This window comes from Bison bison, unplaced genomic scaffold (genome assembly GCF_000754665.1).
Source record: "Bison bison bison isolate TAMUID 2011002044 unplaced genomic scaffold, Bison_UMD1.0 scf7180017864389, whole genome shotgun sequence".
Taxonomy (NCBI): domain Eukaryota; kingdom Metazoa; phylum Chordata; class Mammalia; order Artiodactyla; family Bovidae; genus Bison; species Bison bison.
Genome location: NW_011494961.1, coordinates 6,402,377 through 6,422,890, shown reverse-complemented (window position 1 = coordinate 6,422,890; position 20,514 = coordinate 6,402,377). Strand labels below are relative to the sequence as shown.

The 20,514-nt window shown below is 36.4% G+C and overlaps 1 protein-coding gene and 1 pseudogene across 1 annotated transcript in view; one reads left to right on the top strand and one right to left on the bottom strand.

Annotated features, from left to right (window-relative positions):
- The window catches only part of ENPEP (glutamyl aminopeptidase (aminopeptidase A)), a 79,639-nt gene that overhangs the window by 22,533 nt on the left and 36,592 nt on the right, over nucleotides 1-20,514 (top strand). The window contains exons 4-10 of the mRNA XM_010858532.1: nucleotides 5,467-5,587; nucleotides 6,891-7,045; nucleotides 7,225-7,338; nucleotides 10,143-10,277; nucleotides 12,596-12,661; nucleotides 15,368-15,433; nucleotides 15,572-15,723. Coding sequence (XP_010856834.1) covers nucleotides 5,467-5,587; nucleotides 6,891-7,045; nucleotides 7,225-7,338; nucleotides 10,143-10,277; nucleotides 12,596-12,661; nucleotides 15,368-15,433; nucleotides 15,572-15,723 — 809 coding nt within the window. The remainder of the gene's footprint in view (nucleotides 1-5,466; nucleotides 5,588-6,890; nucleotides 7,046-7,224; nucleotides 7,339-10,142; nucleotides 10,278-12,595; nucleotides 12,662-15,367; nucleotides 15,434-15,571; nucleotides 15,724-20,514) is intronic.
- Nucleotides 1,814-2,185, bottom strand: LOC105002070 (annotated as a pseudogene).

Below are 20,514 nucleotides of genomic sequence, written 5' to 3'. Positions count from 1 at the left end.
GTGCCAGATTAATAGGATTGATGTGCATGGTAAGTGTCACATTACCTGGAAATTTTTAAGTACTCAGTAAGACTAATAATTAACCATAATGATTACACATAAAAGAAGTAAAAAAAGTAAAAAAAAATTAAAAAAAAAAAAAAGAAGTAACGGCAACCAATTAGAATAAATTCTTGTGGACTCAAAGTCCATCTCTCAAATTCCTGTCGTGTCGTGAAGTCGGTCAGTTGTGTCCGACTCTTTGCAACCCCATGGACTGTAGCCCACCAGGCTCCTCCCTCCATGGGATTCTCCAGGCAAGAGTACTGGAGTGGGTTGCCATTTCCTTCTCCAGGGAATCTTCCCAACCCAGGGATTGAACCCAGACCTTCTGCATTCCAGGCAGACACTTTAACCTCTGAGCCACCAGGGAAGCCCCCTCTAAAAGCCTTCTTGGGTAGGCTTCCCATGTGATAAGAGAAAAGCAACAAGAACAACACTGATAAAACAGATGAAGCACACCTCCCAAAAGAATAATCAACTGCATCCAGGCTTCAGGAAGCATAGATTTTACATCTGATGCTAGCTCAATAGATTCAGTGCTTTGAGTTATGCCTAATAGTATCCAACAGGTCTTCCCTGTAGATCAAATGGTAAAGAATCTGCCTGCAATGCAGGAGATCCAGGTTTGATCCCTGGGTTGGGAAGATCCCTGGAGAAGGAAATGGCAACCCACTCCAGTATTTTTGCCTGGGAAATCCCATGGACAGAGGAGCCTGGTGGGCTACAGTCCATGGGGTTGCAAAGAATCGGACACGACTGAGCGATTAACACTACTACACCAATAGTATCCAACGGTGGTATATCTCAGTAATTTAGTCCACTTAGAGGATTTAGTATCTAAAAACTAAATATATGCATTCAAGTTAGGTAGGTTCTTGAAGACTTACAAACTTCATAGATAGTTATAGTTACTAAGCTAATATAAAACCTTTATATTTAACCTTTAATAAAATCTTTAAATAATAAAGGCATTGTGACTTTTTAGAAGTTAAGAAGAAAGAATATACATGCATATCTCCTTCCTCACCCATGCTATTTCAATATGGCTAGTCACATGCTTAAAAAAAATCCTCTCAGTGAAGCAAGCGTGTAAACTTAGAACAATAGTTTATTACAAAGCAATGACAATTCGGGAGTAACATGACAGAAGTGCTGAGGCTTAGCAGATGGTGGAGGGGAGTTAGCTACTCCTACCAAAGCCTGCAGAAAGGACTCTTTAAAATAAAAATATGTTTGTGATATATAGCAGATAGGACACACAGATATGCTCTGGCTAATACTCTTACAAGGTTAATGTCCTTATATTCTGTGATTGCTTATCTCAGTTGATCAAATTGCTTATCTCAGTTGATCAAAGTTGATCAAATATGACCATATCTCTGTGGTCACAAAAGATGACGCATCAAAATAAAGGTCATCAATCACGGTGATCTGCAGACTGGCAAGACTGTAAAGACAGAACATACTTCTCTGTGATACTGAGTTTCTCAGAAACAAAAGAAGGTGTTACTTTTATTTTTATTGGATTTACATGAACACAACTCTATTAAAGGACACTGCATTCCTGTTGCTGCTGACAAGAGAAATATGGAGAGTAAGGAAAACCTGATTACATTGTCTCAGAAGGCTTCTTTTTTTTTTATAATTACGTTTAATTTTTTCTTAAAATATATATTTACTAAATTAAGCATATTTCATATCATTTTATTTCAATTCTTCATACTTTGAATAATGGAATCTTGTTATTTGACCATTTAAATTAAGAACCATATATATGAAACAGGTTTTGGTGTCTGCCATCTTTCAAACTACTATTGTCCCAGAGTCAAAGTATTTTTGAATGTCCAGAAAAAGGAATTTCAACCTTTCTGAAGTGTTCAGGAACAGCCTAGGACTTTGCAGTCATTTTTGAAGGCTGGAAATCTCCTGCTTCAAATTTTTCTTTGAATTTTAAGTAGTCTCTTCTTTTATCAAAATATTTTATCCACTGTTGGGGACAACTTGATTCAAATGAGCTTCTTAACTTCTTGCACTTAGAAGCATCCTCTGTGTTCTCATCTAAACACTTCCAGTACTCATCGCGGGCTCCCCAACAAGCCTGCCTTTCTTTCATAGATGGGGATGCCATTCCTAACGGGCTCAAGCTAGTGAATTCGCTGGCCTTGGAATGACCCTTACGGGCTACCGTTCTGTTCCAGGAGGGTCTCAGAAGCCTTCTGATTGAAGACAGTCAATTTACCAGCATGGGCAGTAGGAACATACTGGCAGAAAAACCACAGAGCCTTTCTCCTCCCTACTCCTCCACCTAACGGGGAGACCTGCCTATTATCTCCTCTTCCTCTTTTTCAACCCTCTTTCACTCTCCAAATATTATGGGAACATAAATGTCCAGAGTGTGTAGATGACAGCAGAGTGAGTCAAGAGAAACTACCATTTCTGAAATTTTTTAACAGAAGAGAACAGAAAGTCTGAGGAAGTCCTGACGTACTAATCAGTTCACCGGTGAAGAATTCTGAGAATCTCAGTTTATGACATGGTCATGCTATATGAACATGATGGTTTTGATTTCATAGGGGGCAATTACCTTCGCTTTGTTCAGTGACCACCAACGGGATCCTCGGTTTTACTTAACATTTTGGAAAACGCGTGCCGTTGTTCACAAAGAGAACAGGAGGGCAGTGGCAGTAAGGAAATATACCACCTCTTCTGGAAAACAAAAACTTAAAAATAAATAAAAATGAAATTTAAAAGAAAGGATGATAAATGAGTGAACTTTGTAGGCTTTGGAGATGAAGATGAATACAACTTTATGCAAATAAAGCAAGCATGTTAATCACCCAGTATCTGGGAGAACACTAACCACTGGTAATTTAAGATGATTTTAGAAACTCACCCCTTAAATTATTGGATCTTTCTTATTGTTCACTTCTAAGAAAAGACGGCTAAAGGGGTGAGCCTAAAAGAAGAGCAAAACTAACAATGCATTTGAAATAATAAAAAAGGAAAAGAGTAGGCATAATTTTTCATTTTTCCTTGTTAAAGAGTGATGAGGCCCCAGTTCTAGTTAGGTAGACAGGCTTAAACTTACCAGATGACTGCATCTTTTGCTTTATTTGAGGTTTTAGAATCAGGCCTCAAGTTCAACAAATACAGTTCATTTGAATTCCTCACAAACTTTGTTAAAAAGACTGCTTTCTTAGAGCAGTTTTAGGTTTACAACTAAATGAAGAGGAAGGTACAAAGATTTTATATAACCTCCCCCGCCACCAGCTCCCACACATGCATACCCTCCCTCATTATTAATATTCCTCCTCCAAACACTACATTTGCTACCAAGGATGAAGCTATATCGAACCATCATAATACCCAAAGTCCATAGTTTACCTTACGGGTCATTCTTGGTGTTGTATATTCTATGTATTTGAACAAATGTATAATAACAAATATCCAACATCACTGTATCACGCAGAGTATTTTCACTACTCTAAAAACTTGTGCTCTACCTATTCATCTCTCCACCCTTCACCCCTCAGCCTGCCCACCACTGATCTCTTTACTGTCTCCATAGCTTTGACTCTTCCAAAATGTCATATAGTTGGAATCATACAGTGTGTAGCCCTTTCAGATTGGTTTCTTTCATTTAGAAATATGCATTTAAGGTTCCTCACTGTTTTTCTGTGATGGTTTCATAGTTAGTTTCTTTTTAGCACTGTATAATATTCCATTGTTCACAGTTTATGTGGTACGTGAGAGACATCTTGGGTGCTTCCAAGTTTTGGCAATTATGACCAATGCTGATATAAACATTTTTGTGCAAGGTATGTTTTAACTCCTTTGGGTAAACACAAAGGAGCACAATTGTTGGGCCATATGGTAAAAGTATGTTTAATTTTATAAGAAACTGCCAAAACTGTCTTCCAAAGTGGCTGTATTATTTTGCATTCTCACCAGCAGCGTATAGGAGTTCCTATTCTTCCACATCCGCATCAGTATTTGGTGTTGTCGGTGTTTTGAATTTTGGCTTTTTAGTAAGTTTGTAGTGGTATCTCATTGTTATTTTAATTTGCATCTCCTGGATGAATATGATATGAATCAGCTTTTCACATACTTACTTGCCATATGTATGTCTTCCCTGACGAGGTGTCCATTAAGGCCTTTGACCCATTTTTTAAAATCAGGTTGTTTGCTTTCTTCTTGTTGAGCTTTAAGAGTTCTTTGTATATTTTGGATAATAATTAATTATCAGGTGGACCTTTCATAAATATTTCCTGCCGGTCGATGCCTTGTCTTCTCATTCTCTTGACACTGCCTTTCACAGAGCAAAACTTTTAACGAAGCCTAGCTGATCAGTTTTCCTTTCATAGATGATGCCTTTGCTGTTGAAGCTAAGAAATCACCTTCATATCCAACATCATCTATTGATAGACTTTGTATGTTATCTTTAAGAAGTTTTATATCTAGGTGTGCAATCAATTTTAAGTTAATATTTGTGAAGGGCGTAAGGGCTGTGTCCGGATTCACTTTTTTCCATGTGGATATTCAGTTATTCCAGCATCATTTCTTGGAGACTATCTGTGCTCTGATGTATTGCCTTTACTCCTCTGTCAAACTACAGCTGACTATTTTTGTGTGGGTCTATTTCTAGGCTCTCTATTGTGTTGTACTGATCTATTTTTCTATTGTTTTGTTAATACCACGTTGTCTTGATTACTGTAGCATTACAGTAAGTCTTGAAGTCAGATAGTTTCAATTTTTCAATATTGTTTTTCTCCGCCAATATTGTGCTGGCTACTCTGGGTTATACATGCTTAGAACTGGGGAGTAAAAAGTCTATCCTAGGTTTGATTTATAAATTATGTCATGGCATAAAATAATATCCTGGGTATTTAGAGATGTAGCTTATCAAGATGCCTCCCTCTTACGAAAATTTTGAATCACTGTATTTTGGACTCTGGGAGTAGAGCAGTTAAAATATCAAAAGGGTAATTTGGTGGCAAAGAAAAGCATAAATGGAAAACATGTATGTAAGGCCTCTTTAGATAAGAAAAATCATATGCCTTATTTCCTCAAAGACAAATTACACAGAGATACATAGATAGATACATAAATATTAAGATGACAATATATGCTCTAAGTGGAAAAAAAGTAATAATATTTTACAAATATATCCTACACTACGCCAACCATTGTGTCTTACGTTATTTACAGTCCTTGATGAAATTACTCAGTGAGTTAGGCAGTATTCTTCTCCTTTACACCCGAGTCTCAGAGATGTGAAGTGATTTGCCCAAGGCCATGCAGAACGTGGATTCAATTAGACTTGTCTGGCTCCAAAGCCCACCTTCTTTCTACTATGTCATGTATCATAGTTTTTGTGTTTTACCAAATGAAGAATTTTCACTGAATTTTTCTGTTTTTTAATAGCTCACTATATATGTCCAGCCAGAGCAAAAGCACACAGCTGAATATGCTGCAAACATAACTAAAAGTGTGTTTGACTATTTTGAAGACTACTTTGCTATGAGTTATTCTCTTCCTAAATTAGGTGAGAACCATTTTTTTTATTTTCTTATTTTTAATATTGCCTTTGTTTTCATCTAAGTTAACTCACTTCCTCCACTTTTAGCATCCTGAGTTAATGGTTATTCATTAGTTTTTTTATCATATGCCTACACTCTTTGTCTAATATTTACTGGATGCTGAAAGATTCATTCTGAATTCCTCCAAGACTAATGTCTATTCTCTCTTCTTACCTGATAAATGTACAGTATTTTATTTCCAAATAAAGATTAAACTACAGACACTGATAATGGTGGAACCAGAAAGAACAACCTAGATTTGTTGATTTCAAAATTAGTACCCATCCCAATAGCTTACATTGCCTCTCTGCCATCAGTGAGTTAATAAATAATAGGGATAAATACATAAGTCAGTCTTATGGACTTCCAGTCTTTCCATTATTGTACAAGACTAATTCTAGATTCTCCAGCGGTTAAAATGAACTGGTGCTCCTACTATAAATATTTTTTCTAATATGAAGGATAGGGGAACATGTTTTCTTTTGAAAATAAAAACAGTGCTATAATCAGAAACTCTTTATTAGTAAGTTTGGGCTGTATCAGCAAAGACTGTAAATGTAACAACCATACCGATGACTGTAGGGATGAAATGAAGACAATAACAAAAAAACCAACCACCAACAACTGACTTTCTCTTTTTCTGTTTCTGCCTTTACTTTAATAAATTACCAATGCAAAGCAATTGGAATGCCAAATTCTCTACATGGGAATGGCTATGGTTGTGAAAAACTTTGTGAAAGCTCCTCCCCACTTGCTTTTGATTGCTTCACAACTATCAGAGAAGGAGACAGAAAGAGAAATACTTCACAAAAATCAGCTTAATATCTAATAAAATATTGAGCACATTAATTTAAAAGTCTTTTTCTGTTTATTTCTCTTGTACCACTCTTGATAACCTGGAAAGTGGAATTCTCACCAATTTATTTCTTACAGCATATCCTCCAAAACAGACACTTGGGAAAAAAGCAAATAAAAATGAAATACAGAAAGAAACAGAAGACATAAAATTATAGAGGACTTGAAAAGAGCATTGCTAATCATATTCTTAAAAAATAAAAGACACTGATTTCTGGAGTCAACAGGAAAAGTTCCATGGAAATTTTGAGCACATTAAAGACTAAAAAGTTTATACAAATAGATGATTGTTTTTCACTCTGAAAAATTATTTTTAGCCTGTTAAAAAACATTCATCTAAAGAACTTAATTTGGTAAGAAATGTTATGAACAAAATGGAAAGAATGTATTTCTCACTGGACTCTTTTTCCATAGATAAAATTGCTATTCCAGATTTCGGCACTGGGGCTATGGAGAACTGGGGACTCATCACTTACAGAGAAACAAACCTGCTTTATGACCCTGATGAATCTGCCTCATCAAACAAACAGAGGGTGGCTGCTGTGATAGCCCATGAGCTTGTGCATCAGGTATAGAATCTTAGCATCAACTAGGGAGAAATAAAGCAGGAAATAAATGCTGAGTATGATGTCTGCTACTTCTGTGTCATTACAAAACTTACATGAACAAATTATTATATTGAAAATTTCTCAGCCTCTGTACCACAGGCATGGGAATTTAACTATCTCTTTATTGCTTATAATTGCAGTGGTTTGGAAATATTGTGACCATGGAATGGTGGGACGACTTGTGGCTAAATGAAGGATTTGCTTCCTTCTTTGAGTACCTGGGAGTAGCCTATGCAGAAAAAGACTGGCAAATGGTGAGCTTGAAACACATAAACTTCAAATCTCTATTATGCTCGTGCCAAGCAGACTGGAGACTTTGGACTATGACAGTGGCCCTGAGTTAGGGACCATGTGCGGTACTGAACTGGGAATTGTACTGGGAGGATGGGGTGGAGCCAGCTGGCTCCCGTGACTATACCATGCTCAGAGCCTACACCCAAGCACTAGAGAGCAACTGAACACCACAAGCCTAGGATGTCATTGGTAGAGTCATTCAAGAACATACGCCAAGGCAGGAAAAAATATCTAGCTTAAACGATGTGAACTGTGTGTTCAAGAAAGTATCTGTAGGTCTAACCCTTTGAAAAACGTCTAAGCCTAATTTTAAAAATGACTTCCCTTACACAGTTTGCTGAAATGATGTGGCGAAGAGATAAGCACATAAACGTAGTAGTTAGACTCAGGCTTAAATCCTGAATGCATCATTTTAAGGTGTGTTACAGGGAATGTGACCTGGAGCAAGTTACATACGCTCTCTGAGTCCGTTCTCTCTTCCATTAAAGAAGAACATTGTTCTCTATTTTGTAGGCTTAAAAGCGCCCCGAAAAATGTACAGGTAATTACTATAATTACTTGTGTGTTATACAGGTACTATTAATTACCTGTGTGTTATACAGGTACTATTAATTACCTGTGTGTTATACATTAACTGTGTGTCCCCGTGGGGCCTGGAACAGAGCCTTCTATGAACTCTACAGATACTGCTTTCCTGAAAAGCTATATCTGTTTTCAAGTGTATTTAGATGGTGTAAGCATCTCCAGGGGATCTTCCCGACCCAGGAATCAAACCTGGGTCTCCCACATTGCAGGCAGACGCTTTACCATCTGAGCCACCAGGGAAGCGTATGCTTATCAGTTTGTATATATAAGAGTATAAACATGTAGATATGTGAAAGAAGAGTTACACAAGGCTGTCTACTGTGCAGACTACTGCCCTCTCCTGGACAGAATGAGAAGACCGTTTTATGCTTGAAGTCTAAGTTTGCATAACCTGGTTTAAAAACTAAAAAAGTTAATTTGCAACAATTGCTTCCTTAAAATTTAATCTACATCAGGATTTTTCATCTGGAACTATAGGGCCAGATATTTCTTTGTAGTGAGGGTGTTCTGTGTATTGTAGGCTATTTAGCAGCATCCCTGGCCTGTATCTACTAGATTCAAGTAACTCTCCATCCCAGTTGTAAAACCAAAATTTCCCCACATATTTTCATATGTCAGCTAGGGGACAAAATTACCCTAGCTGAAGACCATTCATTTATGTTGAAAAATGCTGATTTTGTAATTTGTTGAAATTAAACTATATAAATTAAAAGTTATTTTCTCCTTTACTTTTTATAAAGTAACCCTCTGTATATCAAGATATAAGAAATTATAACATTTTAATATTGCTATATTATGCATAATATGTAATATTTTAACATTTAATTTTTAATGTTTCAAAAACACCAATTAAATATTAGAAGAATTTAGTACTCAGTTCTTAAATGAAATGTAATCATATGATCCAACTCATTCATTCTTCATCCATTCATTCATTCTTCATTCAATGAACACTATAGAGGACCCAAAACTAAATAAAACACACACACTTCCTGCCCTTATAAACACTCCCAATTTAGGTGGTGGAAGGGATAGATGAACAAAGATGCATTGTAAGAAAGCTTGCTAAGTACCACAACAGCAGAGCCTCATTTCACAGGTGAAAACTCTGATGCCCAGGAAGTAATATAAGTTTGCAATATTACATAGACAATTGGTAACACGACCAAGACTAGAGTCAAATTTACTGACATTGAGAATAAGATTCTTTCTTCTTACCAAAACATTTTAGGGGCACAAAAATCAAAATTTAAATCAAATTACCTTGATTGACAGTCATCATTTGACAATAGTATCCTGCCTATTATAAATGGAATTCACAACCTTGGAAAATGTACACTAATATAGCATCCTCCCTTTTGGAAATATTTTTTGATTAAGTAAGACCAATAAAGCTTTTGATTTTTTATTAGTCGTGGTTTATTAGAGCTAGATTTCAGATTCTAACTAAGAATCAAAATGATAATAGCAGCTAATGTGCTAAGATTTCACTCTGTGCCAGGTACCATGTCAAATGCTTGCATGCATTGTCTCATCAAATTCTCTGCACGTTTCTGAAAAGTAGCTGCCGTCATTACTCCTATTTAATGAGTGAGGGAAATTACTTAAGCTTACATGTCGAGAAAAATGAGCTTTGAATCCACAAAGCTTGACTATAGGGCTAGACTTCTCAACCACTCTATTTTGCTGTGAAAACCTAGGGTTGGAATGAGAAGGTAACTATCAGAACTAATGCAAAAGTTAGTATTTTCTTCAACAATGAATCATCCAAATTCCAACGATTAGTTGGCAGAAAAGACCCCTAAAACATCCATTTTTGGCAAATCAATATTCTTCCTTACTTCTCAGACAAATTTGTGAGGTGATACCATCATTACTGTTGCACAGATATGGAAACAGAGCCTGAAAAGTTTGGCACATGTCTGAAAGTCATAAAGAAATAGCAGAAACAGAATTTATAAATGCTTGTGTCTTCTTGGACAGCCATATAGGGGCAAAGTCAAAGGAATTATATGTAGGGGAAGGGAATGGAATCAGTGTAGAAAAATCAGTGCAAAATATGATTACTTGAACACCTAATGCTTCCTTTAAATAACATGAGTCAATCTGTGTTATATACATATTTTTATATATAAACCAGTATAAAGTGCTATATTTCTTTGGTTCATTGTCATTTCAGCGTGATCAGATGATACTTGACGATGTATTACCTGTGCAAGAGGATGATTCTTTGATGTCTTCACACCCAATAGTAGTCACTGTAGCAACTCCTGATGAAATAACATCTGTTTTTGATGGAATTTCCTATAGTAAGGTGGGGAAAATATGACACTGTTTTGAATGTCTTCCTGTTTAATGGCTTTTTCCTTAGCAAATGCCTAAAAATGGTAAGAATGGTTAGATTATGTTAATGTGTTTGGGGAAATACTGTAGAGCTTATGCCAGTGCTGAATATTCCACAGTTTGCAATTTTCAGTGGAAATGATCAATGCTGGTCATAGTCACAGAATTCTGAATCAGATTTTTTTTAAAGTTTCTCTTTTCACTTTTGCTTAAAATGGCTCTCATTCTGATAACTGAACATTTATACTTTAAACGTCCAACTTAAAATTATTTGATTTGATTATTTGAATGACAATAAATCTTTTTCTGTAGTCAATGAGAAATGCCATATACATGGACAGCTTTTCTAGTAGAGTGCTTCCAGTAAGTATTTAAATCCAAGTCCATTTAAGGAATTACTTTCATCCAGTTTCATATAAGATGTAAAGATGAATGACTTTTGTTAGCATGTCATAGATGGGGCATTTTTATCCATTAATATTCCATGAAAGGTGTTGAAAATCCACAGTGATGCAGTTTCATGCTACCCATTTTCTCTTTCAACTTTTTCTCCTGTAGCTTCTCCTCTAAACATATTCCACAGCTGTATGCAGCATATTTTAGTCAATTTTCTACCTCAGCTTCTCATGGTTTACCAACTATACTAAGTTGTCCAAAAACCTCTGTAAACTAATACATTTTATTGTTCTAGGAGATACCCAAAGTTTTACTTAAGACAAACTATGATAATTATTAAAATGAATAGTAGATAAAATTGGCTTGAGTGAAAAATACCATATATTAGTATTTGAGGCATACAGCACCATATTTTTTGGCTTTCCCTCTCATATATTTTCATGGCATTTTTAGGCTTCCTTTATTCATTTTTCTTTTACATTGTCAATGATTCTTTTTATCTTTCAGTTAAAATGAAAACTTTGAATCTATTTATAGTATATTCTAATAGTTCATGGAGAGACATTTATATTTATTAAATGACCTTCTTCCTAAGTCCCAGATATTCCATGGGTTTAAGGTATTAGGTCAGAAATAAATACATGTTTCTAAGCCTTTAGCCTTCCACTAGGTACAAAAATAACTTATATTTAAATAAATTACAGTAAAAATTGCTAATTTAAATAAGGAAGCAATGTTTCTCTGGTCAGCTACTTGAAAATTGATTTTTAAATCTATTTTGGCTATTGTTGTTGTTTAGTCACTAAGTTGTGTCCGACTCTTTACAACCCCATGGACTATAGCCCGCCAGCCTCCTCTGTCCCTGGGATTTCCCAGGCAAGAATATTGATGTGGGATGTCATTTCCTTCTCCAGGGGATCTTCCCAACACAGGGAACGAACCCGGGTCTCCTGCAGTGGCAGGTGGATTCTTTACTACTAAGCCACCAGGAAGCCGTTTAAATCTACCAATAAAGTGTTTTAGAGTTAATCTTATAACATATGAAAAGCAAGTAGAGAGCAGAGGTATTCATCAGATACTTCAGACTAAATAAAACCAAGTGAGAGAAACCATTTTGGAAGAGAAGGATTTCTAAATCATGTGTCTTTGTGTGTGGATAGTGCTCAGTTGTGTCCGACTCTTTGCGATTCCATAGACTCTCCAGGCTCTGCTATCCATGGATGTTTCCAGCAAGAATACTGGAGTGGGTTGCCATTTCCTTCTCCGGGGAATCTTCCCAACCCAGGGCTTAAACTTGCGTCTCTTGTGTCTCCTGCATTGGCAGGCAGATTCTTTACCACTGCACCACCTGGGCTTCAGTAAATTATATGTCTAATCTATATTAGAAATTATATGTCTAATCTATATTAAACTATATGACCTGATTAATCCCTCAACTGTTTATTCCCCTCTCTTAAATATAATTTCCCCAAATATTCCAATATACGTAAGAAGCAGCCAGAATTTTATCCTGAATTTTATCCAGAATTTTATGCTTTCTTTGTTCAAAGATGACTTAATACTTTTTTCCCAAGTTTCTCTTTCATTAGGAAAGCCCCATCTACTGGTTCATGTGGTGAAGTGCAATAATTATTTGAACCTCAGGTTCGTGAAAGGATGGCCCTTGTATCCTTTTCTTCCTGCCTTTTAGTTATTTCAGAAGCATAGATATGGAGGTATGCCAGATGGTATTTTCACCCTAGAATCACAGATTGATAACCATTTAGCAGAGTCATCTTGAAGACATTATCCCACAAATATGGTCATGAGATACTGGTCCCAATAGAGATCACTGATATTTGTTTCTTTTATATATCCTATATTAGTTTTACTTACCATTCTTTTACATCATAGGGAGCTTCCATTCTGAGAATGCTTGAAAACTGGATAACACGAGAGAAATTTCAAATAGGATGTCAGGTATGATTTATTACTTTTAATACTATGAAAAAAGTACACTGGTATGTGGCTGATGAATGTTAAGATATGTGATTAATTAAGGACAATTCCCCTTTTACTTTCCTCGTTCAGGAATAGATAATATTACAAACTCAAAAAAAGCGATTTCACATACAGTCTGTTACATACATTGGGTCTGTAACTGTCATTTAGCCAAAGTTTCACAGAGAAGTTAAATGGATTACCTAGTTATTTTTGATATCCTTTACAGGGCTAGGGCTTGGAAAATGTCCTTTCCCTTCCTAAGATATTAGTAGTAGAAACACTGTTTGTTTCATTTTGTTCTTACCAGTAACAACTGAGGGACTATTATCGAGAGATCGAGGTCATCATGAACTTTTGACTAGAATGACTATATTGTGATTATTCAAAGTGAAGAAGAAAATGTCAGTATAGAATAGTCAAAAGCACTAATCTAGGTAAAATTAGTTACTTTTAGTATACTATAAGCTGTAATCCTCTCACTCAGAAGAAGCAAGGAACTAATTTAAAAAACAGTAACAACAGTGATGAAAACCACACAAAGTGATCCAGGACTCAGAAGTCTCTTCACTGTAATCTCAGGCAAATCTCTTCTCCTCTCTAGACACCAGTTTCCTTCACCCCCAAAATGTGAGAGTTGTATAAAATAGTATTTAAGGTTCCTTTCAGTCCCAAGATTGCACGTTTCTCAGCACAAGACACTGTGACTATACAAAAAAGTTCCTCTAAATTAATTTTAAGAAGATACTATTCACTAAAAATCATCAACAGGTAGCTACGATTATATTCATTACCATTTCAAGGATCCAATTATTTTACTAAGAAAGAATGATCTATACAAAACTCTGGAACGAATTTGATAAAGAACATGCGCCTTTCTTTGGAAGGAATGATGCTAAAGCTGAAACTCCAGTACTTTGGCCACCTCATGCGAAGAGTTGACTCATTGGAAAAGACTGATGCTGGGAGGGATTGGGGGCAGGAAGAAAAGGGGACGACAGAGAATGAGATGGCTGGATGGCATCACCGACTCGATGGACGAGTTTGAGTGAACTCTGGGAGTTGGTGATGGACAGGGAGGCCTGGTGTGCTGCGATTCATGGGGTCGCAAAGAGTCGGACATGACTGAGCGACTTAACTGACTGAACTGAACTGATGTGCCTTTCATTTCCTCTCCCTTCCTTTGCCTGCCCTCCAGCGGCAGTGCTGAGCAGGCAACCAACCAAAAGAACAAACAGGAAGGCAGCGTTTCAAACTGTTTTCAACCCTCTCCCAGGTATCTTGGAGCAGTCCTGGTAATATTGTATTATCTCTCCATGGCTAAAAAAGGAATTTAGAAGATAACATGACTTAGGAATAGCACGTCTTGAAAGTTAGAGCAACTTAGAGTGAAAATGATTATGTGCAAAGTCAACCACTGGTTTGTTTTCTGTGAAGATTCAAAGACCACTTAAGAAGGTTCTGTTTCCATCAAAGACATCCATATTTTAAACAGGACAATTCTAGAGCATAACAGAAGTAATTACAGCAGGAATTTTGGAAGGTTTCCTGGAGAACCACAAGTAGTGCCCAATTATGAGATTAGAAGACTAGGAATTTTCTTTAGGGATATCACAGTATCCCTGAAAACTCATATGCAGAGAGCTTTGGGGACCAGAACTGACAAAAGGGGGACCTTCTAGTTAAAAATATTTTGTATCTGTAATGTAAAAGTATTTGAAAAATGAAGGCTTACACTTTACAGTGAGTAATTTCCCCAATCTATCCATTATCATCATGATGATTATTATTCCAAAGACTGTATATTCATTTCTTTAGAACAAAAATCTGCAAACCACTAATACAGCTTCTGGGCCAAATCCAGTCCACCACCCATTTTTGTAAGGTCTGCAAATGAAAATCATTTCTACATTTTTAAATGACTGGCAAAAATCAAAAGAAGCATATTTCATGACATGTGAACACTGCATGGAATTCAAATACCAGTGCATAAATGCGTCACTGGAAGACAGCCACGATTACTCACTTACATATTATCTTGGCTGCTTTGGGGCTATGGAGGCAGAGTTGAGTAGTTGTGACAGAGACTTATATGGCTCACAACACTTAAAATCTTTACAGCTTTTTATGGAAGAAGTTTGCTGAGAGCCCTGGCTTACAGCCAAGCTTACCAGTTTTTATCTTTGCATATCACTTAAACCACTCATGAGTGATGGGGCTGTCTAGTGTCTGAGATGAGAAAACACTACTGGTGTAAATAAAGGTAAGGGATACAGCTGGTAGTGGACAGTTTAACACTAATAAGTGAACATCACAGAATCATGAGTCTTTTTTCCCTAGCAGATCAAAAATGTTACAGTCTGCTGACTGTCTGCTGAGTACCTTGCATTGTATATCCTGAACAAATTAAACTTTCCCTCTCCTGTTCACAATTCCATTAGACTAAAAAAAAAAATTATCTCATTAATAATAAAAGTATTTCTTATGCTTTACAAATAAATCATTATTTGTACAGTGTTTTTATAGGTTATGAAATGTTTTACATACAGAATATCATTCGATTTTCATTCCAGGTATACTTGCTATATTATACATTAGAATGAGATTGTTGAAAGGTTCACTCATGTTGTGAAGGTATGGAAAAAGCAAACACTGACTTCTGAAATATTTATTTTTCACATGCAGAATTACTTGAAAAAACACAAATTTGAGAATGCCAAAACTTCAGATTTCTGGGCAGCACTTGAAGAGGTAATGAGAAGTATATCCTCAAAAATTTCTTTGATTAACAAATGATTTATCAATCATTTCTTTATCTGATTATTCTATCCTTTTATTTCCCCTTATTTGTTGATTGATTGTTCTCTTTTTTTTTTTTTTTAATCTTAGGCAAGTAATCTCCCAGTGAAAGAAGTAATGGACACCTGGACCAATCAGATGGGTTACCCTGTACTTAATGTGGACAATATGAAGAACATCACACAAAAACGCTTTCTATTGGACCCGAGAGCTAATGCTTCTGAGCCACATTCAGCTTTTGGGTAAGACTCTATAATGCACTTCAGGGGAAGCAGAAATTTGATGGAAATACCAGCAATTCATTTAGAACTTGTTCTTTGGTACCTGATTCATAAGCACAGTGTCTTTATGGAAATAGACATTTAGAAATAGCTCAGTCATCTCTGGTTCAAAATGGTGGACTGAGCATGTGCATGCAAGTCTTATTCTTCCCAGAAATGACTGAAAAAGGAAATAGAAGTACTAAAAGAAATAGAGAAGTAAAGAAAACAGAGAGGAACTCTGAAGTTCCTAGATGAAGAAAAGTAGAGGGAGGAATATAGACAGAAAACAAACTGAGAAGGTGCAGCCAGATGAAAAGAGGCTTGAGCAGAGGTGGAAGCTGACTTCCCCTACCCTAGATGGGCCTGGGCTCAGTGTCAGCACTGAGTGGATGGCAGGAGTGAAAGCGAGGTTGAAAGAAGGGACGTTAACTTGAAGTCTGCACTCGGGACCATTGCATTAGCCAGACCCCTCTCCCTCCACTTTCCCTTCACTGACTGCCCTTCTTTCCTCTGCACAGAGCTCTCAAAAGTCTGGCAATGACCCAGCAAAACCCACAGGGCTTTTTTTTCCCCTGAACAAATTGACTAAAACAGTGGAGGAAAGCTAAGAATTTCCATTTGGTGGGTACACTCAGAGTAAAGCTTTCCTCCTTGTGGCATTTGTAGGATGAATGGGCTGGAGCTGCCAGCTCCACTCATACATACACAGAGCCTCTAGTCAGACTTCCTGTTCAGCGGAGAAGTCTGTCTCAAAAATACACCTCTCTTCTCAACAGTAGAGGGGTTACATACAAGACACCAAGAATAATCAATTTAGTCCTGCTTTCTTAAACATGAATGAACAATCAAAGATAACAAGATGCATGAAAAAAATCTAAAAAACATAAAAGTTAAAATCTCACATGAATAAACAATAAACCCATCTCAGTAAGAGACATAATTGAAATAAAAAATTTATGAAATATATTGAGATCAAAGCTCTTATACACATTAACTAAGAGCAGATTGTTTTTGAAAGGACAAACTAAAAATATAAAAGAGCTATGAAAGATTAAAATTTCAGTTGTCAAAGAAATTAATAGACCAATTCGAAATAAATTTGGAGAATTCTCTAAAAGTACAGGACAAGCATACACAGAACTGGCAAATGTGAAAGAGAAGATAAATATGAAAAAACCCTAGCACCAACTAATAGAAGTCTCTCAAAAAAGGAAAACAGAGAAACTAAATGGGCATATTATATCAAAGAAATAATAAAAGACACAAGGATTCTGATTAAAAAGCCCCATTGAGTCCATAGTACAAAATGATAAAAACCAAAACATTCTTAGCTACAGCCTCATGAAATTTCAGAGAATAAGGGTACATGAGTTACTGTGACATTAGAATTCTTCACAACAACTCTGAACACAAGAAGAAAATAAAGCAGACATTTGAAATGTAGATGCAAAAAATATTTTCAACCTCCGATTCTCTACCCAGTCCCTAAACCAAATGTAACAGCATAGTGAAGACATTTTCTGACATGCAGCCCCAGAAAATGCTTTCCACACAGCACTTAGAAAGTTACTAAGGCTACACTCCAGGTGAACTGGAGCAGGGAGAGAAAAAATACGAATATATAAAAAAAGAGGAAGACACAGGAACCAGGAAACAGTGTATCTGTCCTAGGAGATCCATGAAAGGAAATGCAGACCAGCACCCATCCAGTGGGCTCACAGTGCCCTAAGAGCAGGAGGACTGGAGCTGAGTTAGGTGATCTGCAGGAAAAAAGACAGTATGATTGGGAGGATGGCAAAATTGAGGAGTTGGTGAAGGCTTATCAGTGTGGTCAACCATAAAGAAGAAAAATTAAAAAAAAAAAAAAAAATCAAGGCCGTATGTAAAAATTGTGATCCAAAAAAAAAAAAAAGAAGTAGGTAGAATGATTTTATGCCACTGATAAAGTATAAGGAAAAGGAGTCTCCTGCACTGACAGGTGGATTCTTTACCACTGAGCTACCAGGGAAACCCAACAAGGAGTCTATTTTACTCTTAGGGGAAATTTTTACTTAAGTGACTCAAGGGCCATGAAATCAAACCATAGAAAAGGAAATATAACTCAACACACTTCTTGGCCAACAATAGGTATACAGCTTAACTCCATATATGTTATTTATTGTCTTTTAGTTTTTATAATCAACCAATGGATAACATGTTAAAATTCTGTTCTGGTGGCAGGTTAGATTGTACAGTTTTAACACTGTAACAAGAAAAAAAAAATAGTTGACAGAAGAAAGGAGGTGGAAAAGGAAGAAAGGGTAGAAGAATATTGGGATACTGATTCAGTGGTGGACTGAAGCTGGTTTTAATCCCAACTCAGAGATGTCATTCCAGTAGCCTGAAATTGGTCATGATGTGAGTTAATAGAAATCAGCAAATAATACATCCCACCTTCCACTCCACCCTGAGAACCAGTTATTGAGCATTTACCAGCACTGCACAAGAGAACCTTATTCTACAGTTAGGAGAGAGTAGCAATTCTAAAATTTATAAAACAAGAAACGGCAGTATGAGTATATTATCTAAAGGAACAACTGTAACTTATACACAGTCTGATAACAATAACAATTTTGCTTTATTAAAATTTGACTGTTAAAGGGAGAATGAAAAAGCAAGCAGTGAAAAGTGAATTAAATCACCCTCTTTCGTGGGTGAGTTAATAAATACTACCTAAAAAATATAGAGGTATTTACAGTTACAGGATTAGACATCCGAAGAACCAAAACCAGAAGTATTTAGAAGGGGGTGCTTCTGAGAGAGGTGCTGGCCTGTGGGTAGAGTAGAGGAGACTTTTCAATAGCAGTTTCCCTAGTTTTTGATTGAGGATGTCTTTATTTACAATGCATAAATGAAATTCTCCTGAACATTTTAACAATTACAAACTCAATCAATCAAATTATTTTGTATATTTCATTTATAAGAAACTTCTAAACAACACTACTTAGTGAAGTGAAAGTAAGAGTCCCTCAGTTGTGTCCTGCTCTTTGCGACCCCATGGAGAATACAGTCCATGGAATTCTTCAGGCCAGAATTCTGGAGTGGGTAGCCTTTCCCTTCTCCAGGGGACCTTCCCAACCCAGGTCTCCTGCATTGCAGGCAGACTCTTTACCAATTGTGCTATCAGAGAAGCCCCCAATACTACTGAAAATGTTATTAAATTCCATTTACAATTTCAAATATAAACACCTAAAGACACAGATTTATAAATCTAATTAAAAATACTTTTCTATACATTTTTATGGACATAACAAATTAAAATTCATAAATATGGCATATCAAATTTCTTGGACATTTTCAACACATTAAGCTTTAAAAACAACAACAACAAAAAGAGTGAGTGAGTGAAAAGTTGCTCAGTCATGTCCGACTCTTTGCAACCCTATGGACTATAGCCCACCAGACTCCTCCATTCATGGAATTTTCTAGGCAAGAATACTGGAGTGGGTTGCCATTTCCTTCTCCAGGGGATCATCCCGACCCGGGGATAGAACCTGGGTCTCCCACATTGCGGGCAGACGCTTTACCGTCTGAGCCACCAGGGAATCCTCAAACCTTTAACTTTACATAATGAGACTCTTCTAGCACATAAAGAGATGCTCAACATTACTAAATATCAGAGAAATGCAAGTCAAAACTACAGTGAGGTATCACTTCACACTGGTCAGAATGACAAGCAGCAAAAACCCTACAAACAATAAATGCTGGAGAGGGTATGGAGAAATGGGAATGCTCTTATGCTGTTGGTGGGAACATAAATTGGTACAAATACTATGGAGAACAGTATGAAGTTTTCTTAAACTAAACATAGAACTACCAGATGATCCAACAATCCTACTACTGGGCATATATCTGGAGAAAACTGTAATTTGAAAAGACACATGTACCCCAGTGTTCATCAGCACTGTTTATAATAGCCAAGACATGGAAGCAATCTAAATGCCCATCAACAGAAGAATGGATAAAGAACATGTGGTATGTGTATACAATGGAATACTACTCAGCCATAAAAGGAACAAAATAGTGCCATTTGAAGCAACGTGGACAGACCTAGAGATTATCATACGAAGTAAAGTGAATTCAGAGAAAGACAAATATCATATGCTATCACACATATATGGAATGATATTTGGAACAGATTCACATGTTTCAAAAATACACTTAGGGTTACTAAAGGGGAAACACGGTGATGGAGTATAAATTAGGGGCTTGGGATTAACTTACACACACTCTATAAAACAGATGGCCAACAGGGGCCTACTGTATAGCACAGGGAACTCTACTCAATATTCTACAATAACCTATATGGGAAAAGAATCTGAAAAAGAATGATATATGCATATATATTACTGAATCATTATGCTATATACCTGAAACTGACATTGTAAGTCAATTACAGTCCAATAGAATTACAATAACAAAAAAACCCCCAGCAAAATCAGATTTTTCTAGACATTTAAACATGACTACTGAGTTAAGATATTCTAAGAATTTCAGTTAAAATTACAAATCCAATATGTCATTCCCTCTAATTTGCCAGATTTCTTAAACATCTCAACTGTTGTAAAAGCTGACAAAATATGAGCCACACAGCCAGTGGTTTCCAAACTTATCACCCTTGTATGACAACAACTTTTACAAAAGAGTTAATACTATAGCCATTGCTGTATAATTAGTTATTTTTGTAGACATTAATGGAGTACCAACTGCTCCCAACTGAAGAGAACAAAA